Below are 25,489 nucleotides of genomic sequence, written 5' to 3'. Positions count from 1 at the left end.
TCTAAACTGCACAAACCCTCAAATCGTTGCAATGTGTTGCGCGGAAAAGATATTACATTTACATTCCATTTACGATCATGGAAAAATTCGCGCAAGTAGAACGCCAATTGTAGGATCAATCTGCACGATTGATTTCGCGGGAAGAATACCTCGCGTGGGAAGAACGGTGCAAAGAGTGTATCGAATCGTTGGAAGAATACAGCCGAGTGAAATGTCCTCGATTATCGATTGGTGTTCAGCAATCGTTGGTCGCTCGAATCGCGCCGCTCGAAGGACTAAAATATTCGCTGCGCAGACGTTTCGTGCGCGAAGGTGCCGGGCATTCGAGCACAGGACTTTTGTGGCGCGAAATAGATACTGCGTTCAATAGCTGCGTATTAACTGGTGCAGTGTTAAATTCCAATTACATCGAGCCGCGCAATTTCGTTCAAAATGCGGCGATCATTGTGTTGGAGCATGTGCGGGCCACTTTGAAGAAACAGCGGAACCTCAAAGTGAACACGGTGTTCAACGGTGAATTTGTGACAGGTGACAGGCATGCTTGTAAAAGCATCAATACCCGAAACTGAGAACTCTTCAGCACATCCGATCTGCAGGAGTGGTACCAGCGATGTGTCATCGAACCCACCCTGGCATCGTTGGAAGAGTTCCAGGAACGCGACAGAGGAAGTGCATTGACGAGAATCCTGAATCTGACAGTCAATGTCAACAAGTACAATCCGCTGCGCGCGAGGTGTCATATCAAGTTGCCGCGGAAATTGTCGCTAAAGAAGGCTACAATTAGTGTACAATCCCCGGACAATGCGTGTTTCGCGTGGGCAGTGGTCTCCGCTTTCCATCCAGCCGAACGAAATACTGATCGCCCAAGTTCATACCCAGACTATGCTTTCGTGCTAAATCTCCAGGGTATTGAGTTTCCGAGGTCCCTGGAGCAAATTGAAAAGTTTGAGCGGCAGAACGAAATCTCCATCAACGAGTACAGTTTCGAGGAGCGATTGGAGAAGAAGACCGAGAGGATAACTGTTGCAGTCTTTTCGCTGCGTCTCGCCAGCCACAAGAGGAATCGGCACGTCAACCTGCTCTACACACCGAATCAAGAGCACGGCGATGTAAGGCACTTCGTGCTAATCAAAGACTTATCCCGACTGCTGAGCGCACAGCTGAGAAGACACAACGGAAAGAAAGTCATCTGTGACCGGTACGTATATAAACTTATGTTGAAATATCGCACGAAAGAAAAAATGAAATAAATTTTTTTTTATTGGTTTTGCAGATGCTTGCATTACTTTGGATCCGTTGAGAAGTTAGAGACCCATGCAGTGAACTGCGGGAAAATGAATAACTGCGCCATTCTGCTGCCCAGCGAAGGCAACAACTTGCTCAGTTTCAAGAACCACTGCACGAAGGAGCGACTCCCCTTCGTGGTGTATGCGGATCTCGAGTGCATCATCGAGAAAACGGAGGACCGCAGGATGGGTGATGCAGATTCTAAATTACGTGGGTACCAACACCACAAAGTACACAGCATTGCATATTATATGCATTGTTCGTACGATACATCGCTATCGATCTATCGATGTCGCCGCGACGCGGATTGTATTGCATGGTTCGTCGACGAACTAAAAATTTATTCGAATTTTTCCAAGCCCATTCTGACATTTGACTTCATAACATTTCGCAATGCAACACATTGTCATATTTGCGAAGACCCATTCGAGGCTGATGATAGACGAGTGCGTGATCATTGCCATCAATCCGGACGGTTTAGAGGCCTCGCACATTCGAAGTGCAATTTAAATTATAAAAACGCGTTTTACATCCCAATAGTTTTCCATAATTTATCCGGCTATGATTCACATTTCATTATCGAGGAAATAGCTACCGCTTTCAAAGGCAGCGTTGACGTATTGCCCATAACTAAAGAAAAATATATTTCATTCACGAAAAATGTCGAAGATACGGCTGAAGAATCAGACTCGCGAAATTGTATTAAATTGCGATTCATCGATTCGTACAAATTTCTAAATACCAGTCTCGACAAATTAGCATCTTTTCTTAGCGCAGATAAATTAAAAATTTTACGATCTCAATTTGAAACATTATCCATCGAAGATTTCAATTTATTGACGCGAAAGGGTGTATTTCCATACGAATATCTTGATTGCACGATCAAGCTGCAGGATCCATGCTTACCACCGCGTGAATCATTCTACAGTTCGTTAACGGGTGAGACTGTATCCGAGAGCCATTACGCGCACGCCGAGACTGTCTGGCAGCGTTTTGGGATTAGAACCTTGGGCGAATACAGCGACTTGTATTTGAAAACAGATGTCTTGTTATTGGCAGATATTTTTGAAAATTTTGGCGAAAGTTGTATCAAGAGTTACGGATTAGATTCCGCGCATTATTATACTTTACCTGGCTTTACATGGGATGCCATGCTAAAACATACCAAAATTACGTTCGAATTGCTCACAGACGTTGATATCAACCATATGGTCATGTTTATCGAACGCGGTATACGTGACGGTTTAAGCCAATGTTCCGGAAGATACGCACACGCCAATAACAAGTACATGCCATCTTACGACGCATCGGAACGGTCATCGTACTTGATGTACTTTGACGTGAACAATTTGTACGGATGGGCAATGTGCCAGCCCTTACCATACGCCAAATTTCAATGGGTCGAAGATGTCGCAAATTTTGACGTGTCTTCGATCGCTGTCGATTCGCCCACGGGATACATTCTCGAGATAGATCTGGAATACCCGCAACGTCTGCACGACGCTCACGCCTATCTACCGTTCTGCCCAACGCGTGCCAAACCACCTGGCAGCAGACAGGACAAGCTACTCGCAACATTATATGATAAGCAGCGTTACGTTATTCATTACCGCAACCTGCAGCAGTGCACGAGTCACGGTCTTCGTATTACAAAGATACACCGCGCGCTTCAATTCGCTCAATCTCCCTGGCTCCGCGATTACATCGAACTCAATACACGGTTTAGAACATGCGCGACAAACGACTTTGAAAAAAATTTGTACAAATTGATGAACAACGCGGTATTTGACAAAACTATGGAAAATGTGCGAAATCATGTAGATGTAAAACTTTTAACACACTGGGAAGGGCGATATGGTGCGGAGGCAATGATCGCGAAACCGAATTTCCACAGCAGAAGTGTTTTTTCGGAAAATTTAATAGCTGTTGAATTGCGAAAACTCGAGGTGAAATTCAACAAACCGATATACGTGGGTATGTGCATTCTAGACATATAAAAAATTTGTTTGTACGAATTTCATCACGAGTACATGTCTCCACTGCATGGTCAAAAATGTAAAATTCTCTACACAGACACAGACAGCCTCATCTATCGCATTCGATGCGATGATATCTACGAGTCCATGAAACGCAATATCAATAGATTCGACACAAGCGATTATCCTACTGACAATCCACATAATATGCCCCGCTTAAATAAGAAGGTTCCGGGGCTGATGAAGGACGAAAATAATGGGATGATATTGACCGAATTCGTAGGTCTTAGAGCGAAAATGTATGCACTCCGCGTAGATGGCAAAAAAGATACGAAAAAGGCGAAAGGCGTCAAGACCAACGTCACAGCCAGAACGATAACTTTCGACGACTACGCGCAGTGTTTGCAAAAGGAGATCGAAATGGTCCGCAGGCAATCATGCATACGGTCGAAATTGCACAAAGTGTACACAATTTCGGAATCCAAAATCGTTCTAAGTCCATACGACGACAAGCGGTATATCGTACCCGATTCAACTGACACGATGCCCTGGGGACATTATAGAATACCATTGTAAAATAAAAAATTATTGTATTTATTAACTCGTTCTTATAAATAGCGGATTTATTGCATAAAAATAAAATAAAATTCTTTGCACATGTATTGTTGTGGCCAAAATGTCGACTTGTTCCTTGGAGGTTGTAAGACTCCGACGACACAATGTCACACTCCTTGCGGTTTTTTCCACCGCAAGAGTTCACTAATTGAACGGTGATTGAGGTATGTGGAAGGATAGTGGTGAAATCAAACTGACAATGTAGCGCGTAACAACATAACACTTAAAATATATTCTGACAAAACTTACTAAAAATACTTGTACACTTGCATTTCGGTAAAGTTATAATGTGCGCTGGTAGTGTATCAGAATGCTGAATGCAATTCTGTCGATGATGATAGTACAGAGGTTTTGTTCGATCTGGTTTTTCAAGTTGCATTCAGGCTCTACCAAGCCTTTGAAAGCCCTTGCAGGGGTGTGTCTTAAAAATAAGAGGTGGTAGACTATTGCCTATTGGCTGTAAATGATTGTGGCATTGGGCGACGAAACGCACCGGAAAGGGAAGCTGAGTTCCACGAAATCGCATCGAACGGCGCGACTCCGTTTGTTTATGTCGTCTAGAGATACGCGGTCTTGACTCGGCCCAATAGCCCATACTTCACGGCACCGCTGGTAAATAGTTACGTCCCAAGATTTTAGGCCCGGACGGTCGGCTCAAGTGTTTGCCACGTGCGGATTGACGAAGCACAGGCCCAGGAAACGCTTCGAATTCAGTGATTGTATTTTTCACGCTCAACATGTATAGAAATTATTATATTTATTAACTCGTTCTTATAAAATAGTGGAATTATGTAAAATAAAATTGCTCACACATATATATCATTGTATTTTATTGAATCATGTATTATTATTATTTTACAATACATTATTTTTATTTATCCATGAATTGTGCGATTTATCAAACCCCAGCCACTTGACATATACCTTATCCCCCTTTCTACGCAGTACTTTTTCCACTAGATACACATCAGGATCGGTGACGCGTTGCAGCTCGTGTTCATAGAATCCTCCGGCAACGGGTTTTCCACAGGAATCGACGAGCAGATACGTCGCGGGATTAGTTGTCTGTACTTTGGCTATCTCGAACACCTCCGTTGTCCAATTCGGTGTATAACCTTTATCGAAGATGGTTTTAAATTTGCTCACGCGCACAAACTCACCCAACTCGAATCTCGCTGGAGCAGCGATCTTTATGTTGCTGTATACGGTGGCTAGCAGCTTGTCGGCGATCGCAGGGGTAACATCGCAAGGACGCATTCCGATGGTTCTATGTTTTCGCGCGTTATACTCTGCAAGTAGACGCGATAGCGAATCGGCCCATCTATAGGTTCCATTCAGCGTAAACAGTTTCCACATATTGTTCTTCAAAGTTTGATTGAAACGTTCTACGAAGGAGGCCTTCATCACCGAATACGTTGAATAATGATTAATGTCGTGCTTTTTCAAGAGTTTCTGCACAGCGGTGTTGTAAAATTCTTTTCCTTGATCGGTTTGAAAATTTTTCGGATATCGATCTCTAAATATCTTTGCAAACGCTTTAGTCACCTCAGCGCCACTTTTAGTCTTGAGCGGCAACGCCCATGCATACTTGCTCAACACATCGATGACGGTGAGTATGTAGTGGTGACCCTGGTTGTATCGCGAGTATGGACGCATTTCTACAATGTCAGCTTGCCACAGATCGTCGTATCCACGCACTATGACGCGCCCCCGAAGAAAATGTCTTCGAGCTGGAGCGTGCAATTCCTCCACAAGTTGTAGCTTCTTGTGGCTATGGTTTTCTTTACCCATGGATTTCGATAATGGCTGCATGTTTGATCGCAGATGTATCTTTGCCACGAATGATGCGATAATTATCATGTACGTGCATTATGTGCTCTCCACCGCCCCAAGGAAATTCTGGACAAGTTCAACCGTCTCGCATGATTCTCCTTCGCATTGTTGCTGCGGCATAGGATTCAATGCTTGCGATATCTTTTGAACGCTGTTTTGCAACGTCAGCATATCTCTCTGAAACGCGACCAGTTTCATCTCTAATTCTTCCTGCTGCTCTCTCAAAAATGGAATGCTCTTTTCCACATGTAGTTTATTAACGGCATCTGTGTCGGTCACCGGCTGAGCTATGCGTCGTATCTTGCGCGATTTTGCATCAAAGTCGGTACCGGTCACGCAAAGAGCGTTATCACGCATATAATTTCGAAGCATGCCGCTCCATTTGTAATAGTCCATTGTAGCTGCTCCACTCTTCTCGAGCGATACCCCAAATTTGTTGATCGGCATCTCGACGCATACAGTGCACATCATCGGCGTGCGGTTTAATTTATAATGAGGCCTGCCTCACGGAGTTCCTCGATAATCGATAGAATTTCGTTGTCGTGCGAGTTGTTACCCGCCTGACGCGACGCTTCCAGGAAACGTAATCGATCCACCAGCTCGTTGGGATCATCCCAGTGCACATAATCGATCTTGTTATCGTTTACCACCATGACTCGCGGTGTCCTTAGACCTTTCCCCGCTTTACTGGTCAATACACGGGGTAGTAGTGGCGCAATTACATGTTTGTACTTGTATCCCTTGTTACCCAATATGGGGTTTTGTGCGCTATGGCCACGTCTGTGAGCATTCGTCATCAGCAGTATACTTTTGTATTTTTGTTTATCAGCATCTGTGTATATAGCATCATCGGGAATTCTCTTGAAAATCAGTTCGTACAGACCGGGCGTTCCTCCATATCTTACACCGTCTATGATTATATTATCATCCTTGTCCATATCGAAAGCCTTATCCCCCAGCATCATTCCACTACCACCAAAGTGTACACCGGACACATAATCTATGGTCGTATCCCTATCACCACTTAGGATTGCGCTCATGTATTTTTGACCCAGCGGACCGAAATGCTTGCGAAACGTTTCTTGCCCCTCGGATGTTTGGAGTTGCTCTCTAATAGATGCTGCAAGCGACTCATCGGCAGAAGTTTCATACACGTCTTTGTCATCATTGGGTGTGAGCGACTGTACATCTGGAAATGTATTTATTGACGCAGGAGGAACCGTGGAATCGTTTGATGTGACATTCAACCGTTTCCGCTTCGATTGAACTGGTGTGGAGGTTACGAGCGAATTTCCCAATGACATGTATGACTGTTTACTATTTCTTTTACGCGATGCGTTCCATTTCGGCCGGATTTTTGTTTTAGGCGTTAATGTTTCAATGCTCATACTCGTCGCAGGTGATATGTCAACTTCTGTCTCAGCAGTATTTTCCACAATATGTTTTAAGGGCTCGGTAATAGGTTTAAAGTATCTTTCCAGCGCGATATCTTCATCCATCTTGTCAGTCTTCAAAGACTGATGTTTCCTGCGAATGGATTCGCTGGTTTTTGCAATTTCCATCGCTATTCTCTCACGATCCTTAATCTCCTAACTACTAATCATCATTGTATCGCAGACGTTGCTTTCCCACCGACGTGTTGACGACGATTGAGCATCTCACGGTACCGCAAACTCGTTAAATCCCTTTCTATAACGTCCATTGGACATCGCGCTATCTTTATCTATCACCATGAAACCATACTCCCGCTGCCAACAATTACGACACAAAGCGCAGAAATCCTCGTAAGACATATCAGTGTTTACATGATCGTTGTACACATGTTTCAAGTTGGTACCATCCTGCTTAAACAGTATCAACAGATTCGCATTGTCGCGTATAAGATGTTTGGGAATCTTTGCATACGTCTGACAGAGATAGAAGCAGTCAACGTTCGAGTGGCGCCCCATTGCAAAGTATTCCCTTATCGTATCTTGCTTGTCGCATGCCACGTCATCAAAGATAAAAATGGAATTCGGAAGCGATTCGGTCGGTGGGATGACGTCACTGTTATTCGAAAACGTAAAGTAGCCAATTTCATCTATCGCAGTCACTAAATTCTCCAAATACTTATATTTTGGCTGTTGCAACGACTTGGAATACACGTACAGGTTCTCGAAGCACACGCCGTGAGGACTTTCCAACAAGCTGACCAGCACGTTGGTCTTTCCACAATTTGATGGGCCACAAATGAGGCAGCGTATAGTGTTTGGTAGCATGCTACCGTGTCTGCGTCTCGTTTTCGGAGACATCATTTGCGATTTATCGTCAAAATTAGTCACGCGTATCGCCACAGGTTGTCGCACGAATCGCATCCTCTCCGTAAACTGCGAAAAATGATTTTGATACGTCGAAGCTGTGGTGCGCTCTATTTATAGGCTCGCGCCGAAGCAAAACAGCTCATTATTCAAAATGCTTCTGATCCTGTCGGATAATTGTGATATTCGAGATCTAACCGCTGAGCAGTTGAAATATATACCAAACATTATTCTACTGCGAGAGTTTGTCAGACATATCGATCAGTTGTGGGACAGACTCCCCGAGCATATAAAAGCCGATTCTGAGGTTCAGCAGTATCGTCGGTGCTTGGAACATTATAATCGCCCTTGGCAGCGAACGCATATCGACGGTCCAGCACCATTGATTAAAAACTGCAGCGAATGTCGCCGAAGAGAGTAAAGAAAGGTTGTGGTCTGTTAAATCGGGCGATAAACGCGTTACCTATCGAATTACATATTCCGGGATATCAGTTTTGTGGTTCAGGAACTCATCTGGCAAAACGATTGGCTAGAGGCGATCGAGGCATCAATCCGTTGGACGCAGCGTGTCGCGAACACGATATTGCATATTCGCGTAGCAACGACCTCGGTGAGAGGCACGCGGCAGGTAAGGTTCTCGCTGACAAAGCGCGAAAACGCATCGTTGCGCGAGACTCGACTCTGGGTGAAAGAGGTGCTGCTACAGCTGTTTGGGCAGCTATGAAAGCTAAGACGAAAATCGGAATGGGGATGAAAATAAAAACCCGCAAAAGAACTGTAAGGAGAGCATCGCAAAAGCGGATTCTTCCGGTGGCAAAACGAGGTGGCATATTACCACTTCTCCCGCTGCTAGGTGTTCTCGGATCATTAGCCGGTGGAGCAGCGGGGATCGCCAAGGCGGTAAACGATAATAAGGCGGCGCAACATCAGCTGTAGGAAATGCAGCGTCATAGTCGCACCATGGAAGGTCGCGGACTTTATCTCGCACCATACAAACGCGGACAGGGAATATCGAAACAAAAAAAAAAAAAACGCCGAAAAGACAATAAAAATGCCCGAGGGCGTAACTACAGATGCGCAATTGGGGGAGTTGGCAAAACGTATGCGTATTCCATTTTTTAGAGGTGTTTTTATGCGCAATGCACTACCTGTTGGAGGAGTACGTTGAAACGAGAGCGGTATCATGAATTTGGATAATGTCGAGGGACCGGGGACTCATTGGGTGGCGTATGCGAAGAGGGGGCGTCGAGCTGTATACTTTGACAGCTTTGGGAAGCCTCGACCGCCTAAGGAATTGGTACAATATCTGGATAAAGATATCGTGAAAATCGAATACAATCACGCGCCTTATCAGGAGTACAATCAGAGCAATTGTGGCCAACTATGTCTACGCTTTCTACAAACGATTGGCTGTAAATTTAAGGATTGACTTCTCACCACTTTGATTCAGTACGGGTCCAGTCGTAAAGCTTGGAATATGTCGTTAACATTCACTCTAACCGGCAAGAGTAGCACCCTCGCGGTGAGCTACTTTCCACTCATAGATTTGAGCGACAATGATTACGAGCTTGGTCTAACAACCTTTGAAACTTATCACAGAATACCGAACATCGACTCGAGCAACGATAAATTCTACTTCGCCGTAAACTATGATGTCAACAGCAGCGTTGACATCATCCATGAATACATTACGATTCCCCACGGTTCCTACGAACTAGACGCCATTGCCAAGTATTTGAAGCAGCGATTACTCGAACGGTATCCTCAAAATCTCGGTGGCACCGATGACAACAATGACGATGGTGACAACGATATGTATCCTATACTGTTGCGCGCCAACAACACCACCATGAAAAGCGAGCTGTACTGTCGGTTCGCCGTACACTTTACAAAAAGCCCAATAACATTGGATCGTTACTGGGATTCTCGACGAATCGCGTATTAGAACCGGGACAGTGGCACGAATCGGACGATCTGATTAATATCATGAATGTGAACATTATTCGCGTAGAATGTAGCGTGACCGCTGGCGCGTACAGAAATAGGAAGCGCGTACATACCATACATGAATTTTCTCCCAGAGTACCGCCGGGATATAAGATATCGGAAACGCCCGCACAGGTCATTTCGGATCTAACGATACGCGTTGTGGATCAAGACGGACGGTTGCTTGATTTTCGATGTGAAGAGATTACCATCAGACTGCACGTACGACGACGTCGATGATAATACATGTGGTGTGGTCGAATGAGATGCTTGTGTTGAACGACTCCAGAAACACGTTTATTCCAAACGAAATTGTTTGCAACAACAACAACAACAACTGCAACAGCTCTGATTACGCTAAAAAGAAGAGGCTCAGTGCTGCGAACATTGCATTTTTGAAATCGCTGGGATTCATTGTACGCAATTAAGTTGAAAAATGACCGACATTCTAAGCATTGGCGCGAAGCCGACGTCTGATGATCGCATCGTCAAGCTTGAGACTCACACATACAACCCTTACGTCAACACGACGTTTGGATACAGCGATGAGATAAGAATACCTATACGGCAACAGGATTTATACACATTACCGTGTGAAAGTTTCCTCTACCTGGAGGGGAAATTGACGATAAATAAGCCGAATGATGTATCAACGGTGATGTTGGGAAATAATTGCATGGCATTCATATTTGATGAGATTCGATACGAACTGAATGGTGTGGAGATTGATCGCAACAGAAACGTTGGAATAACTAGCACGCTTAAAAACTATGTATCGATGACATCTGATGAAGACAAAAATATGGAGAATGCGGGATGGGGCTTGAAACGGTATGATGAGCTAATAGTGAAAAATCATTTCAATTTTTGCATCCCGCTCAAATATTTGTTGGGATTTTGCGAGGACTACAAACGCATGGTTATTAATGCGCGTCACGAATTGATTTTAATACGATCGCGCAACGATAACAATTCTCTAATAGGATCGCCGACGTTGGAACCAGAAATTGAATTACTTAAAGTGCAGTGGCGGATGCCTCACGTGACGCTGATCGACGTTAATAAGCTGTCGTTGCTACATGCTTTGGAAAGTGGACAAAACCTGAGCATTAGTTTTCGCTCGTGGGATCTGTACGAGTATCCTCTCTTACAGAGCACGACCAAGCATTCGTGGGCCGTGAAGGCAGCTGCACAGTTGGAGAAGCCGCGATACATTATCTTTGCTCTACACACTGCTCGAAAGAATGTGATGACTGAAGATGTTACTGGATTCGACCACTGCAAATTCACCAATGTAAAACTTTTTCTCAACTCGGAATTTTACCCGTACGATGACATGAACTTGGACTTTGACAAGAATAGGCACGCCATCTTATTTAACGTGTATACGCATTTTCGTAAATAGTATTACGGACATAGTTGCAACGAGGCATTATTCACCGTGGCCCAATTTTTGCAATTTGGCCCCCTCGTGGTGATTGATTGCTCGCGACAAAATGAGTCGATCAAGAATAGCACCGTGGACGTGCGCATAGAATTTGATTGTAAAGAAAACGTACCTGCAAATACTACGGCCTACTGTCTGATTCTGCACGATCGGGTGGTTGAATACAATCCGCTGACAAATGTGATGCGCAAAATCAATTAAATTACTGCGCTACTTGCCCGCCCTATCCTGTACCAAATTCGTACAAAATTTCATCGTGAAAATCGAGATGCTTTACGAGAAAGACTGCATTCTCCAGTCTGTCTTGGAAGCGAACGGACCTCTAAATTGTATCGATAATGGTCGTACCAACATTCGTTGACCTGCAAGGGTTCATCGTCGATGGAAGATTTGTCGCGAAGGAAGTGGCTATCCTACGAAAGGGAACAATTCTCTCGCACTATATTTTTGGGAGTTCGATGCCACAATATCTTCTTACAAAATCCGACAAATCGAGCATCCGGTGGTTGGTGGCAAAACATCATGGACTACGTTGGGAAGATGGAGACGTTCCGTACAGTATGGCTAAACAGCTAATTATGAAAGCTGTAGCCGATGCGATCGACGAGGAAGATGACACACCCCATGTCGTATACGTTAAAGGGCTGCAGAAACGCGATTGGCTCATGGATTTCCTCGATGAAAATACGAGAGCGGACGTGATCATCGAGACGCTAGACATTGACTACGAGGATATCAAATCCCTAAATAAGCTAAACGTAGTTAATACTCTGCGATGTGGCAGACACGCAAAGCACTGTGCCATGCAAAATGTATTTAAAATATTCAACTGGTGGTCTAAACGCCAGAGGGAAATACACAAATAAAATATAATCAATTTTTAATGTATAATTGTTTTTTCTTGACCCTCCTCAACCTCCAACCTTCTGCATGTACGCTAGATTAAGACGATAGTTGTAATTATTATGTAGAAGTAGTACGATTCATGATCAACGCGGTATGATAGACGTTCGAGAGATGTTCAAGTGGTGTGATAGACGTTCGATAAATGTTCAGAGTGGTATGATAGATGTTCAAAGTGGTATGATAGATGTTCAAAGTGGTATGATAGACGTTCGATAGATGTTCAAAGTGGTACGATAGACGTTGAAAGTGGTCCAATACACGTTTAATACACGTTCAGAGTGGTACGATAGACGTTGAAAGTGGTCCAATACACGTTCAATACCCGTTCGATAGATGTTCAAAGTGGTACGTTACGTGTTCAAAGTGGTTCGATACACGTTTGACACACGTTCAGAGTGGTACGATAGACGTTGAAAGTGGTCCAATACACGTTTGATACACGTTCAGAGTGGTACGATAGACGTTGAAAGTGGTACGATAGATGTTCAATACGTGATCAGAGTGGTATGGTCTAGTCGAATGATGTGTCCAAAGAAGAAGGGAGAAGAATTCGAAGAACATGATAAGTGCACTCCGAGGATGGTCAGTGAAGAAGAAGATAAGTACATGGAGGAGGATGGTCAGCGAAAATGCAGGTGGCCTGTGATGTAGATGGCGAAGAACAAAGGCATCCTACTTTGCAAAGCTATGTATTTCTCGATTTCATCATAGGAGGGGGTTTTGACGTGCGAGAGCCAGGAGATGTATCGAGACCAGTCACCAGTTGTCCATCAAATCGTGAAGGCGTCTGTTGTAATTTAACTAATATCTGCGAAAATGGGACTGCTAAGGATTGCCCCCGAGTGTAAACCAGAGGTATGTTCTTATAATATTTTTTAACATTTATCGCGTTTAATCATTGATACTGAGTGAGATTAAAATCAGACGGTTGTATAAATATTATATCGCGGGTTTCTATGTTCCAGAATTCGCCACCACCGTCACCCCCGTCGCCGCGGGTGTGGTCGCCGGATTGGGGCTCGCCGCAGCCATTGCCGTCGTCGTCTCCGCCGCAGCCGCCATCGCCGCAATAATTATATATATTTTTATATTTATATTTTTTATATTTATATTTTTTTTATATTTATATTCTTTTTTTATTTTATATTCTATTTGTTATTTATATTTATTATTTAATTGTATTTATGTTCCATTTTTTATATTCTTCTTTTGTCTTTTTATATTATATTATATTTGTAATAATATATATATATATATATATATATATATATATATATATATTATTTCTCCATTTCATTCGCCCATCATCTTCCTCTCTTTCTCTCGAAGACGCTGTGTCGAGAAACGCCGATCTTTCCCGACATCGTCCGAAACAATTTCTGATACAATAAAAATAAATTATTATACGCCGACGTTTGGCAACGGCTCATGGTGTGTGTGTGTGTTTGTGTGTGTGTCATATGTGACGCTCCGTTGGTTTCGCTATATGTACCATTCGGAAAAGACTAATGTCAGAGACGGCGTTTGGGGGAGTTGGTTAGGCGGCTGACTCGTACCGCGGAGGTCTTGGGTTCGAGCCCCGTCGCCCCGAGAAGTTTTTTCATTTATATTAATATCATAAAATTAATATTTCCTTCCTTACCGACAGTCTGTACCACGCTCCAGAGTAGAACCTTCCTTACCGACAGTCTGTACCACGCTCCAGAGTAGCGCACCTTCACCCGCGGTTCCTCCTCGATGCACTTCGATGTATCGGTTCGAGATCGGTTCGATATCGATATCTGCTCCTCGCGCTTTACCACCCACCACTCCGCCATCTCTATGACGTCATCCGCCGCCAGCCCGTCGGCAAAAAACAAATTTTCTAATTCAAATTTGGATTTCAAGGTCGGTTATCATCACCTTGAAACTCAAATTTGAATTAGAACCCGCCTTGTAATACTACTAGATTGTTACGCTTTTGGGTCTCGATGTACTCTGTACGATTGGTTCCGTACAGCCTACGTACTAGGGATTGAAGTTAATATACATCGAATCCGTATTGGAGCTCGATTTACGGGAAATAATGGGAGGGCAAGTGGCTAGCGATGATCAGGAGCGCAGCTCCGTGAAGGTGTTGACTCCACTGGCGGATGGGGCCTCTGTCCCACGCTGAACGTCAACTGGTGTTGGTTGGGCCTTTCTAGTGTGCGTGTAGACGGCTGGTTGCCACCTCCCGTGTTAGCTGTTTTCCTGCTCGCTGTTGCCGTCCGTAGATTCACGACTCGAGCTCTTCTTACCGCGAATTTCAATTATAGTGCCTTATCGGCTACGTATTATGTTGATAACTTATGTGCGGTGGTTATAATATATTAAAGTACGAAATAGTAAATATATATGTTTTAAAGAGTTAATTAATAGTAGACTCCACGTCGCGGGACGTGACACCTCCCCCCTTAGAAATCAAACTTCCAGAGGAAATTTGTTTTAATTCTTGGATGGCTTCCTTGAATTCTCTTGCTGCTGGAGTTGGTTGTCGTCCCTCGTCAGTTGTTAGTTGATCTGCATTCTGCGATGACGGTTGTTTTTTGTTGGCCAGATGTATTATTAACGTTGTTAAGGAGTTCCAAATTGCTCCCAACAAGTGTAGTCCGCATCCATAGACTGCATGTATTTGATGTCCGTGTATAATGGTATCAAATAATGTTTTTATTATTTTAATGATGATAAAAACTCCAAGTAGTCCTGCGGTGACTGTTCCAAATTTAAGGAATCCGTTCCAGAATTCGGCTGCTGCATTTTCGGCCAATGTGGTGATTGTTTCTTCGTCCAAAATTCCCATTATTGAAATTGATCCTGCGGGAATATTTTTCGCTGATATTCCTCTGGCGAGTGTATTTAATACAGCTGCTTTTTCTGCAGGGAACATAATGTGGTCCCTTAGATTTTCCAATTCCTTCTGTGTATATATTCCGCTGGTTGCGAGATCCGAAGGAGATGTATAATGCCAGTTGAGTTTCGTTTTTGGATGTAGTACTTGAGGTGAACGAACTTCAATTGGATGTGGCGAAATTCTGTGCCATGCTTGGTCAATTTCGTACATGACTGGTAGAATGGGACTACATTCCCTATGTGTCCCTTGAATGGTTAAAATGTGCGATTTCGGTGTTAATAACATTGAATTGTTTCTTAACCACACATGTATTTCTATATAACATTCATCTGTTTTACGTATTTTAACTTGAACAGGAATGCATTTTACAATGTGAATCACTTCGCCAGCTACTAGTGCCATATGTCCCGGTGTTTTCGTGACTATATTGGCGAATTCGTCTGGTTTCAGCGTAGCAATTATTAGAGCATTGTATAGTATTTGTTGTTCCAATAAGCATTTTTGTATAATTATATCTCTGTATAGAGTTTTCAATTCAGTTCTTATATGTTTCTCCACGTAGACAAATTTGGAATTCACGTACGTGAAAATATCCAAATTTTCTACTGGAATTTTCTGTAAAGATGCAAATGTTCTTTCCTTCGTTGTTTCCAAGATGAATAATTTTGGATGTTCAGTTTGAATAAGTGTATAACCACATAGATGTTGCTCTCCTGTTGGAGTTAAAGCGAACGTAATGTCTTGTGTGATCAGCGCATACACGGAAGGTGATTTTACTTCGTCTTGGCTGGTGTCGGTAATTTTGGATGCCAGCCCTTCATAGAGTACATCATACCGATCAAATTTGCATGTAGATGGTGGAAAAGAGTGCCAGAATGTGTGTCCGTCCTCATTATCCACGCAAAATCCGTTTTGAAAATGGCATATAGTTCCAGATTGCAATATGATTTTGTTTAGTTCTAGTCGTGCGGGTACTAGAGCTGTTTTGAGTGTTATCTTTGCCATTGCTTGTACTACTACCTTTTCCCATGATCCATAAGGGTCGGAAAATTGCGCTCCGGTACATTTTCCCTCTGCCGTTAGTGATCCAGCCATGGTAAATGTCCGGGTTGATGTCTGGTTCATTTTGAGTCCTACCAAATAGACATTATTACCTATGACAGTGGAACCGTATTCGTGCATATTTCGGCATTGATGTTCGGTTAAATCTTCGAGGTATTCATTTAACCCGTTGTGTACTGCGGAAACGTGTGAGTGCATTCCGCAATAATAGATGGTTCTTGAAATTATCAACTTGCATTGGATGACTTCCACGTAGTTGAAATCCGAGAGTTGCAAAAGTTGAATGTAGATTTCCTTTGTAGCTGTAGAGATTGGGTTAATTTCGCTATCTCCTACTGAATTTAATGAAACGGTTGTCACGTTTAAGTGTTGCCCATTGCAATCGTATCCAATGAGAGCCCAAACAAGATTGAAGTTGATTAGAATTATCCATGGTAAAATCATGGTGATTCCCCTTTTAACAAAAGAAAATATTCTTGATGTAAACGATCGTTACTTTAGTATCGATTCATAATTATCTCTTTAATATTTCGTACTTTTTAAATCTTATTCTATAAATAACAAGTATTCTTATGGGTATCCGATCTTTCATCGCATATGTCTCCTCTCGCAGGTATCATATCAAAATTCATCTGGTAGCTAAATCGTGTGTAGCTGCTTCATTTCGCTAGTGGCTGCTGAAGCATAGCCATCGTCTATTCTCTGAGTGTTGTGATTTAGTTATCCACGGTATGTTTGAAAACAAAATTTATTTTCCCTCTTTCTTTATCTTACTTTAGTTTATTTTCTCCAGATGTCAGATTTCTCAGATGAGTGGATTGAAAGAATGCGACGGTTAATAAAAATTAAGAAAGTCAGATTTCGTATCTGGAGACTCATCCGAGGAATTCATGGGTGGTTATTTCCGCCACATTAAATAATCCTCCCAGCACCTTGCCCATAGAATTAATTAAAAAAATGTATTGCAAGGTGCAAGGTGATATCCTCATATATTTTGAGTAATAATAGTTTTACCTATTTAAGACTTATGGATATATATATTTTGTAATTTTATGGTTTTCCTTTTATATATAAGTTTTAAATTATTTCTATTTGTTTTATGTTACTTATAATTTTGTATATCATAATTTTACATATAATAAAATTTTATTGGTTTTAACATTTACCACCTAGTCTCAACTATCTTGTAGTTGCCGTTCGCTAGCCCTGCGTATTCTTCGTGGGTTAGGTCCAAGTATTCTTCGGTGCATCCAGCACAAATGGCAACTTCCGAAATCCCCGCTATTTCTCTAGCGCATTGATCACATTTGACGAGTTGTTCCGCTACTTGTTCGGTACAAATAGCATGTAAGTGGTATTCAATAACATATTCTGGTGCCGCATTTGTTTGTACATAACATTCAGCGCATATGTGTTTTATATCTGATACGTAAAGTTGGTATATACACTGTCGCACACAGGTTAATAGTAATAGTGGTAGATATGTTTCTGGGAAATCGTAGGCGATTACTCCGTCGATGGGCCCGCGGTGTTCTCCACGACCCTTTGGTTGACGGGGGTCTTGTAATACTCCCATTTTAAAGTCTGATCTGTAATCATTTTGTATTCGTTCCTATTACTAGATTATATTTTATGTGAGGTTTAGTCAACACAGCTCACGATAAATTGGAGGGTAAAAATATATATATTTCCTTAGTCTATGGATACATATACAGGGTTTTTAGTAGTATCCCTTTTTTTTACTTATTTTGGTTATCATCGAGTAATAACATCTAAACATCCTTCTCTATCAAGGTGTGCCCACTCCTCGGGGCCTAATTCTAAATATTCTTCAATACACTCTTGACATTGATACGCAGGCCTTACGGTGACCAGCGATCTATTGCATTTGAAACATGTTGACACTACGAGTGTAGTTGGATACTGGCATATGCAGTGCCACCCTCCTTCCTCGTAATATTCTTTTTCATCTTCCTGCGTTTCGTCATAACAATTTGTGCAGATCCTTAATTCATCGCATGTATATATCCTTATTATTGATTTTATAACGCAATACATCGACATCAGTTCTATGTATGCCTCTGGATGGTTTTGGGGGAGGACTCCATCTATAAGGCCGTAGTACTCTAGGTCCTCCTCCTGGAACCCTTCCACTGGGGGCTTCATATCTGCAATAACGGCAAATCTAAGTAGGTTATACTCAGTTTATATTCACCGTTCATTGCTCTGCTTGTACCCTTGTTTTACTCGTTTTGGGTATAATGTATATCTATAGATCATTGGGGTGGGGTGTATATGTAGACTATCGATTGTAATTTCTCCCTTTTCCTCTGACCTTTATTCAATATGTTCCACCGCAATTATATTTCCGCGTAATAGCAGGGTATTTTCTGTTGGGTTTAACGTCATACTTCTGTTAATACATTCCGTACAATTTAATACCGGTCGTCTGAACACCATTCCTATACCGCATTTGATGCAGATAGATCCTCGTAGTAAGCCCATGTAATTACATAGGCAATGGCCAGCGGTTTCTACGAATCGACGTCTTTCGTTATAATCCGCTTGCTCATAGCAAAGGTCACAAATTCGCTGGTGGTTATACGTATATATCATTGCCGTACATCTGATCAAGCAGTACAGATGCTCTATTCGAGTGTAAAGGGGTGGAGTGAGGGTTGATATCACCTCCTCTATTGCCCTACCATAGTTTTCTTCTACCTCTTGGGAAACTTCGATTGGGAGTATCATGGTCTGTAATAGACGATACTCTAAGTATTTTATCACTTAGTTATTTTGTCGATTTATTCTTTACTTGTATACAATTTTGTTTATTTATTAATCACCCTGGATTTGATTTAATATACGCAAGTTTAAGTTTATTTATGTGTACTGTACGAGCTGTTCCATCAGCTAATATTTTAACATTCTGATTAGGCAACAATTCGAGTACTTTATAGGGTTCTGAGTACTGATCTGTGAACTTTAAATCTCCTGCTTTAAAATCTTGCGGATTAATTTTCCGATCGTAATATTGTTTAGATTTGGCTTTTGCCCTTATTAAATTTTCTCGGGCTTCCGTTTGCAGATTAGTTATCTTGTTAAATAAATCTCTAAGGTATTCGGCGTATGTGGGTTCCAAATCTTCACCAATAGGTTTTTCACTCGAAGGTTCTCGTGCAATGCATCCGAAAACTAATTCATGCGGTGAAAATGTAGTACCCTTATGTACTGCAGTGTTATATGAAAACATTGCTAAATCTATCCAATCATCCCAATTATCGTCGTTCGTCGTATATTGTTTTAAATACTCTGTTAGTACATGATGCGATCTTTCTATCGAACCATTACTCTGTGGATGATAAGCTGTAGTAATGTAGCGTTTAATTTTGAATCGTTTAGCGACGATTTTTATCAAATTTGAAGTAAATTCGTTCCTTGATCGGTTAAAATAGTTTTAGGTGATCCGAATCGGCAAATAACCCGTTTTATAAATACGTCTGCTATATCGGCAGAGGTGGTTCGAGCTACAGGTATCGCTATTGAATATTTCGTTAACAAACCTTGTATCGTTAGTATGTGTGTTCTTCCTTTTCTGGTTTTTGGCAATGGTCCAACGATGTCCATGCTGATTTTGTCGAACGCTTTACCTGGAATGTCTGTCAGACCATAGGTTGTTTTATTTTTATTCTTGTTAACTTCTTCATTTGGCAATCCTGGCATTCTCTGATGAATTTTTGAATTTCCTTTTTCATATTCTCCCAATAGTAATTTTGTCGTATCCTGTGGTAGGTTTTTGTAACTCCTTTGTGTCCTCCACTGGACGACGTATGTTTTTCTCTTACTATTTGTTCTCTCAGATTTTCAGGTGGTGTTACCACGTCGCCAGTGCAAATGGTGATTGTAATCGGTAGTTCTCTGAATATATCTTTTAGTCTATTTATAATATATTTCCATGGTACATCCTCTATGTTATGGGTTCTACTTATAGCGAATGATTTTAAGTTGAATTCCGTAATTACATCCCATAATGATATGAGACTGTTTAAAATATTAACAGGTCGTATAGCGGTTCTTGAATCTTCTTTGATCGGTAGACTTATTATATATTTCGCTTCATCTGGTACTGACCGGGCCCTTTCTAGGGTAAGGTCTACATGAATTGGTAGTAAATTTTCTGTTTCTAGTTCTTTGGCACCTCTATCGATTGGATTTCCATCCAATCCGATGAAAATGACTTTATTATCTTTTATTTTTGCCAAGGAATCTCTAGATTCTTTTATCACCAATTGGTTTTGATGAGGGATTGTACCCTTGCTTCTACTTGTTGTTGTTCTAGGTGATAATTGAGGCGGTGATGGAGATATATCTATTATTTCCATTGATTCTTCTTGTTGTGATGTTTCTGTGGTGTCATTTGGTTCTTCTTGGGTTTTCCTTTTTGAGGAAGGGCCGGCTATTGACGAATCGCTTGATACGGTTCTTTTTCGTTTTTGTTCCCAACTTTGAGGTGTTTTTGACACGAAAGTATTTGATTCCATATCTTCATCTTCCGACATCGGTAGTTGTCTAAGTTTCCTTTTTGGGAAATCTAGTTGTTTAAGTTCCCTTTTCGGAAAAGCAAAATGTCTGCTTCTCGACATTGGTCCTTCGAAATTTCCCGGTAAAGTTGACCATAAGTTTTTCTTTTGAGGTGGTTCGCCTTCTGGAGGATCCTCTTCCTCCCTTGCTCATATTGGTAGGCATACTTCTGGTGGATTTCGAGATAACGCATCAGCGTTGAGGTTACTTTCTCCTTTTTTTATAGCTTATTTCATATTCATAATCGGATAGTTTAAGTTTCCATTTCCAAATTCTCGAATTTGGATCTTTTATTGAATTCATCCATACCAGAGGTTTGTGATCAGTTTCTATTTTGAATTTACGACCATATAAATAAGGTCTAAAATGCGTTACGCAATAAATAATTGCTAAACATTCCTTTTCAATTGTAGAATATTTTTGTTCTGCTGGATTTAATAAGCGGGACGCATAAGCAATAGGAAGATCGTCGCCAGAATTTTCCTGACTAAGCACTCCTCCTATGGCATAACCCGAAGCATCCGTCGTTACCTTAAACGGCTGCGAGAAATCTGGGTATTGAAGTATCGGCTTAGATATTAGAGCTTTCTTTAATGTTTGAAATGCTTCTTCTTCTTCTTTGTCCCAAATAAATGTCGTTCCCTTTTTCAATAAGTTTGTTAGTGGTTTTGATTTTCTTGAGAATTCAGGTACAAATCTTCTATAGTATCCAATTAATCCCAAGAATTGTTTAATGTTCTTAGGAGTTTTAGGTCTAGGGAAATTCTCTACTGCTTCAATCTTTTTTGGATCTGGTTTCACTCCATGTTCGTCAATTATGTGTCCTAAATAGATCACTTCATGTCGTAAAAATTCGCATTTATCTGGTTGAAGCATTAGTTTTGCTTCTCGTAGTCTTTTCATTAATCTTGTGAACTTTATCTCATGTTCACGAAGGGATCTAGAATATATTACTATGTCATCCAGATAAACAAAGAGTTCGGTTCCTTGAAGTCTTGATAGAACGCTATTCATAAGGCGTTGAAATGTTGCAGGAGCATTTTTCAATCCAAAGGGCATTCTTGTAAATTGGTAATGTCCATATGGTGTAGAAAATGCTGTCTTGTATGCGTCTTCTGGTGCCATCTTAATCTGATGAAACCCTGATGCTAAGTCGAATGTAGAGAAATATTTTGCGCTTCCTAATTGATCCAATATCTCTGTAATATTTGGTAGAGGATATGCGTCGCCTATCGTCTTTTCGTTTAATTTACGATAATCGATTACTAATCTCCAGCATTTTTTCCCTGTTGAATCTGGTTTTTTAGGAACGATCCATAATGGAAAACTATACGGAGATGTGGATGATTCTACCACACCAGTTTCTAATAGTTCTTTTATTTGTTGGTTTATTTCATCTTTATGAATTGGTGGATATCGATACTGCCGAGTATTTATCGGTATATCATCCGTAGTAGGAATTCTATGTTGTATGCTATCTGTTCCTTCCAAAGTTTCTCCTGCTAGATAAAATCGATCTTCGTTTTCCTTTATCAGTTGCATCACATTTTCTTTTTCTTCCTTGTTTAAGTGATCCAACCTCAGTAGTTTCAAGACTTCCTCGAATCGATTTTCCTTCGATATCTTTGTCATATTGCATCGTTTAGACGAACGTTCTTCAAATGGAAGTATTTCGATTGTAGGTACTACAATATGATAATCTTTGTCCGTACTATTTACTATTCTCATATGGGCTTTTCCCTCTCGATTTGTTACTAATGCATCTCCCAAATAGATTCCTTCCTTGATGTGCAATTTTCCTACGTATCCTTCACGCAGTTCTGGATTTGCAATATTAATATGGAAAGGGAATGAACTTCTTTTCGGCACGAATATCTCCTCGTATGTATGAAAGGGAATATAGTTTTTTCCCCCACTTGATTTGCCTTTTTGCATAATCTATGCTGGCTTCTTGATGTAACAGAAATTCGGATCCTAAGATTCCGTCTTCATCGACAAACAGTGCGTCGTTTACCACGTGGAAATTCACTGGATGATTCGCAATCATTATTGATGCAGTCCCTAAGATAGTTTGATTCGAATCGATTATTCCACGGATATATATGATTTCTTGATTGTCGACGATTGTCGATGGTGTTACCATTGATTTCTTGATGAGGTTGACATCGGATCCCGAATCAACCATTAATCGTGCTTTCCCTTCCAGATTAGGAGATGTTATTAGTATTGTTGGGATATTTCGTACGGTATTAATCGGAACAGTTACTGTTCGTCTATTTCTTCGTCTTCTTCCTCCATCGAGTCCCTCTTGGTTTGTTTTTCCTTCGCTGACTTCTTTTCCTCGATTTTCAACGTCGGCTTCCAGGGCGTTGATTTTCCGGATTGTTCTGCTTCTTCCGTTTTTGGGACTCCTATTTTCAATATTTTCTGGCGTTGTGGAGGGTTCCCACTCCGGATTACGCCAGATGTTTCCGGACGGCCCTGCTCGTTTCCCTGGTTCATTTTTGAATATGGGATTATTTCTCCTGACTCTATCTTAGCCTTGAACTTGAAACAATCTTTGATTAAATGTCCCGGTTTCTTACAATAATTGCAAGAAATTTCTAATTGATTCGGTGGCGATGTTGTTTCTTCGTTATTTCGAGATGAATTTGGTTGCCACGCGTTATTTCGCGGCTGATTATTTTGCAACGCATTATTTCGTGTAGTATTGTTTTGCCATCCGCTATTTTGCGGTTGGTTATTTTGCCACTTGGCTCCTTCGTATGTAGGAGATCCAAAATTCGATTTATTTTGGGGTACCGTCAGATGCGCTCTCTGATCGCGGGACACGGGTTGTTGACGAGTATACGAACTTGCCTTCATTCTTTCGTCTTCTATTTTGACTTAAAGAAGTCATACGATAAAGATCGACTTTTACGGCTAGAGCATAGATTTCATCCAGCCCTAGTTCTTGACTTTCTTGTCTCAAGCGTAAAGAGATTTCGCGAGGTAATCCTTTAATAAAAGCTTCCAGTGTATCCGTATCGATGTTTTCCTGGAGCGTAGCGGTTATTTCCCCATAATTTCGCTCTTCTCCGTCCATTATAGCTAAACGCAAATCTTGGACGCGAGTTATGTAATCGAGAATATTTTCTCCTGGTTTTTTAAATGTATATCCCAATTCGCCTTTATTTTGGTTTACATTATTACACGGCGCGAAGTACTGTTTCAATTTATTTCCAAACTCGTCTAAAGTATTTAGATCGGAATCGCCTATCGCAATTAAAGCATGTCCGCGTAATTTGTTCGTCAATAATTTCGTTAATTGCGTTTCTTGCTGAGGGGCTAACATTGATTTTGCCCGTTCACATGCTTTTAAAAATTGAAAAACAGATGGTCGATAACCATCGAAGAAAGGAACTGCTTCTAACGCGAGTTTGATTGGAATTTTTCTGTCCGTCGGATCCTGTTTAGATTTAATGTCGTGAATTTCCAATTCACGCGGTACTGGACGTTTTTCGGCCGGTTTTGGGGTAATTATCTCAGATTTAATACTGTGAACATTTTCGGCGCGTTGTTGCTCTAATCTTTTTATTCTTGCGGTTACTGAATCTAAATGGTCGAATTTTCCGTCCCACAATGTTAATAGTGCAAGAAGTTGAGTTAAAGTTTCGGCAGGGGTCAAATCACTCCTTGCTTCTAATGCTGCCTTTGCTTGTCGGATTACCTCCGTATGCTGTCGCAATTCATCTTCCTCCTCGTTCTTTTCACCGTGGTCCGACAGGACTCTTGATTTTACTTTTTAATTTTGCTTTTTACTTTCTCAACTATTGCGGATCATCCCACCGCTGCCACCATTAAAACTCCAATATTACGTCCCTACTTCCTATTTGGGGCCGCGTTTTTTAGGGAGTTTATATATTTACCCGCTTTCGAGCTAGTCCAGGGACTTGACGCTCTGGGATAGTTGAGAACTGGTCGATAGCAGATTATAATTGGATTTTGCATTTTCTTAATTACGTTAGTGCCCTCGCGGTGATGGCTGGTCTATCGGGATCAGCCTCCACGCTATACGCGCCGGTGGAATTCCGTAAATTTTGGGTGCGGTCCCGGGTTTTGGAGCCGCCCACTCTCTAGGTGCCAGGGTAATCCCGATCTGGGTGGCCACCTCTTCCCGGCTGACCGTCGGAGTCGTGACAACTCCTAAGAGTTTTGCTTCATCAGCTGGTGCGTCGCTGTATAACCACTTTAATTTACGTAGCTGCACTCGGCGCCCCGCACGGTGATTTCGTGACATTCGTATTTTGGAATTCACAATGGCATAGGTTAATTGACCGATAATCACTCTCCACCTTTCACACCAGGCGCCACCTCGGGCAACGTTCTGCTCTTTGGTGGTACCATCGGCAGAGGCGAGCGTGATTTTCCCTCATTCGCAACATTTATTTAGAATTTCATTTATATTTAAATCTATCGCGTCGATCACGCGTTATGCTTAATCTCTGGTAAAACCGCGGGCAACGTTCTGCTTATAGGTAATACCTTCAATCAGCGCAACCCGTAAACTGTCAATGTGCATTTTCGTATTTGATTTCACTATTCCACAAGACGAACGCTTGATTTGGATTTGGGGAGTTGAGGGTGG

The 25,489-nt window shown here is 41.7% G+C and overlaps 3 protein-coding genes across 3 annotated transcripts in view; 1 reads left to right on the top strand and 2 right to left on the bottom strand.

Moving 5' to 3' along the window:
* LOC143368818 (uncharacterized) overlaps nt 1-25,489 on the bottom strand; it is a 252,712-nt gene that overhangs the window by 191,314 nt on the left and 35,909 nt on the right. The gene's annotated exons all lie outside the window — the stretch shown is intronic.
* On the top strand, nt 32-14,502 carry LOC143368761 (uncharacterized). The gene is made up of 5 exons (XM_076811819.1): nt 32-95; nt 391-528; nt 571-1,198; nt 1,274-1,733; nt 14,359-14,502. The coding sequence occupies exons 1-5, from the start codon at nt 32-34 to the stop codon at nt 14,500-14,502; spliced, it is 1,434 nt and encodes a 477-aa protein (XP_076667934.1).
* LOC143369499 (uncharacterized) lies at nt 14,713-16,750 on the bottom strand. Its single transcript, XM_076813538.1, has one exon. It carries the CDS (start codon nt 16,723-16,725, stop codon nt 14,737-14,739), a length of 1,989 nt encoding a protein of 662 aa, XP_076669653.1. The 5' UTR covers nt 16,726-16,750; the 3' UTR covers nt 14,713-14,736.

Source organism: Andrena cerasifolii, chromosome 5, assembly GCF_050908995.1.
Source record: "Andrena cerasifolii isolate SP2316 chromosome 5, iyAndCera1_principal, whole genome shotgun sequence".
NCBI classification, from domain to species: Eukaryota; Metazoa; Arthropoda; class Insecta; order Hymenoptera; family Andrenidae; genus Andrena; species Andrena cerasifolii.
This window is presented reverse-complemented; position numbering and strand designations above follow the sequence as displayed.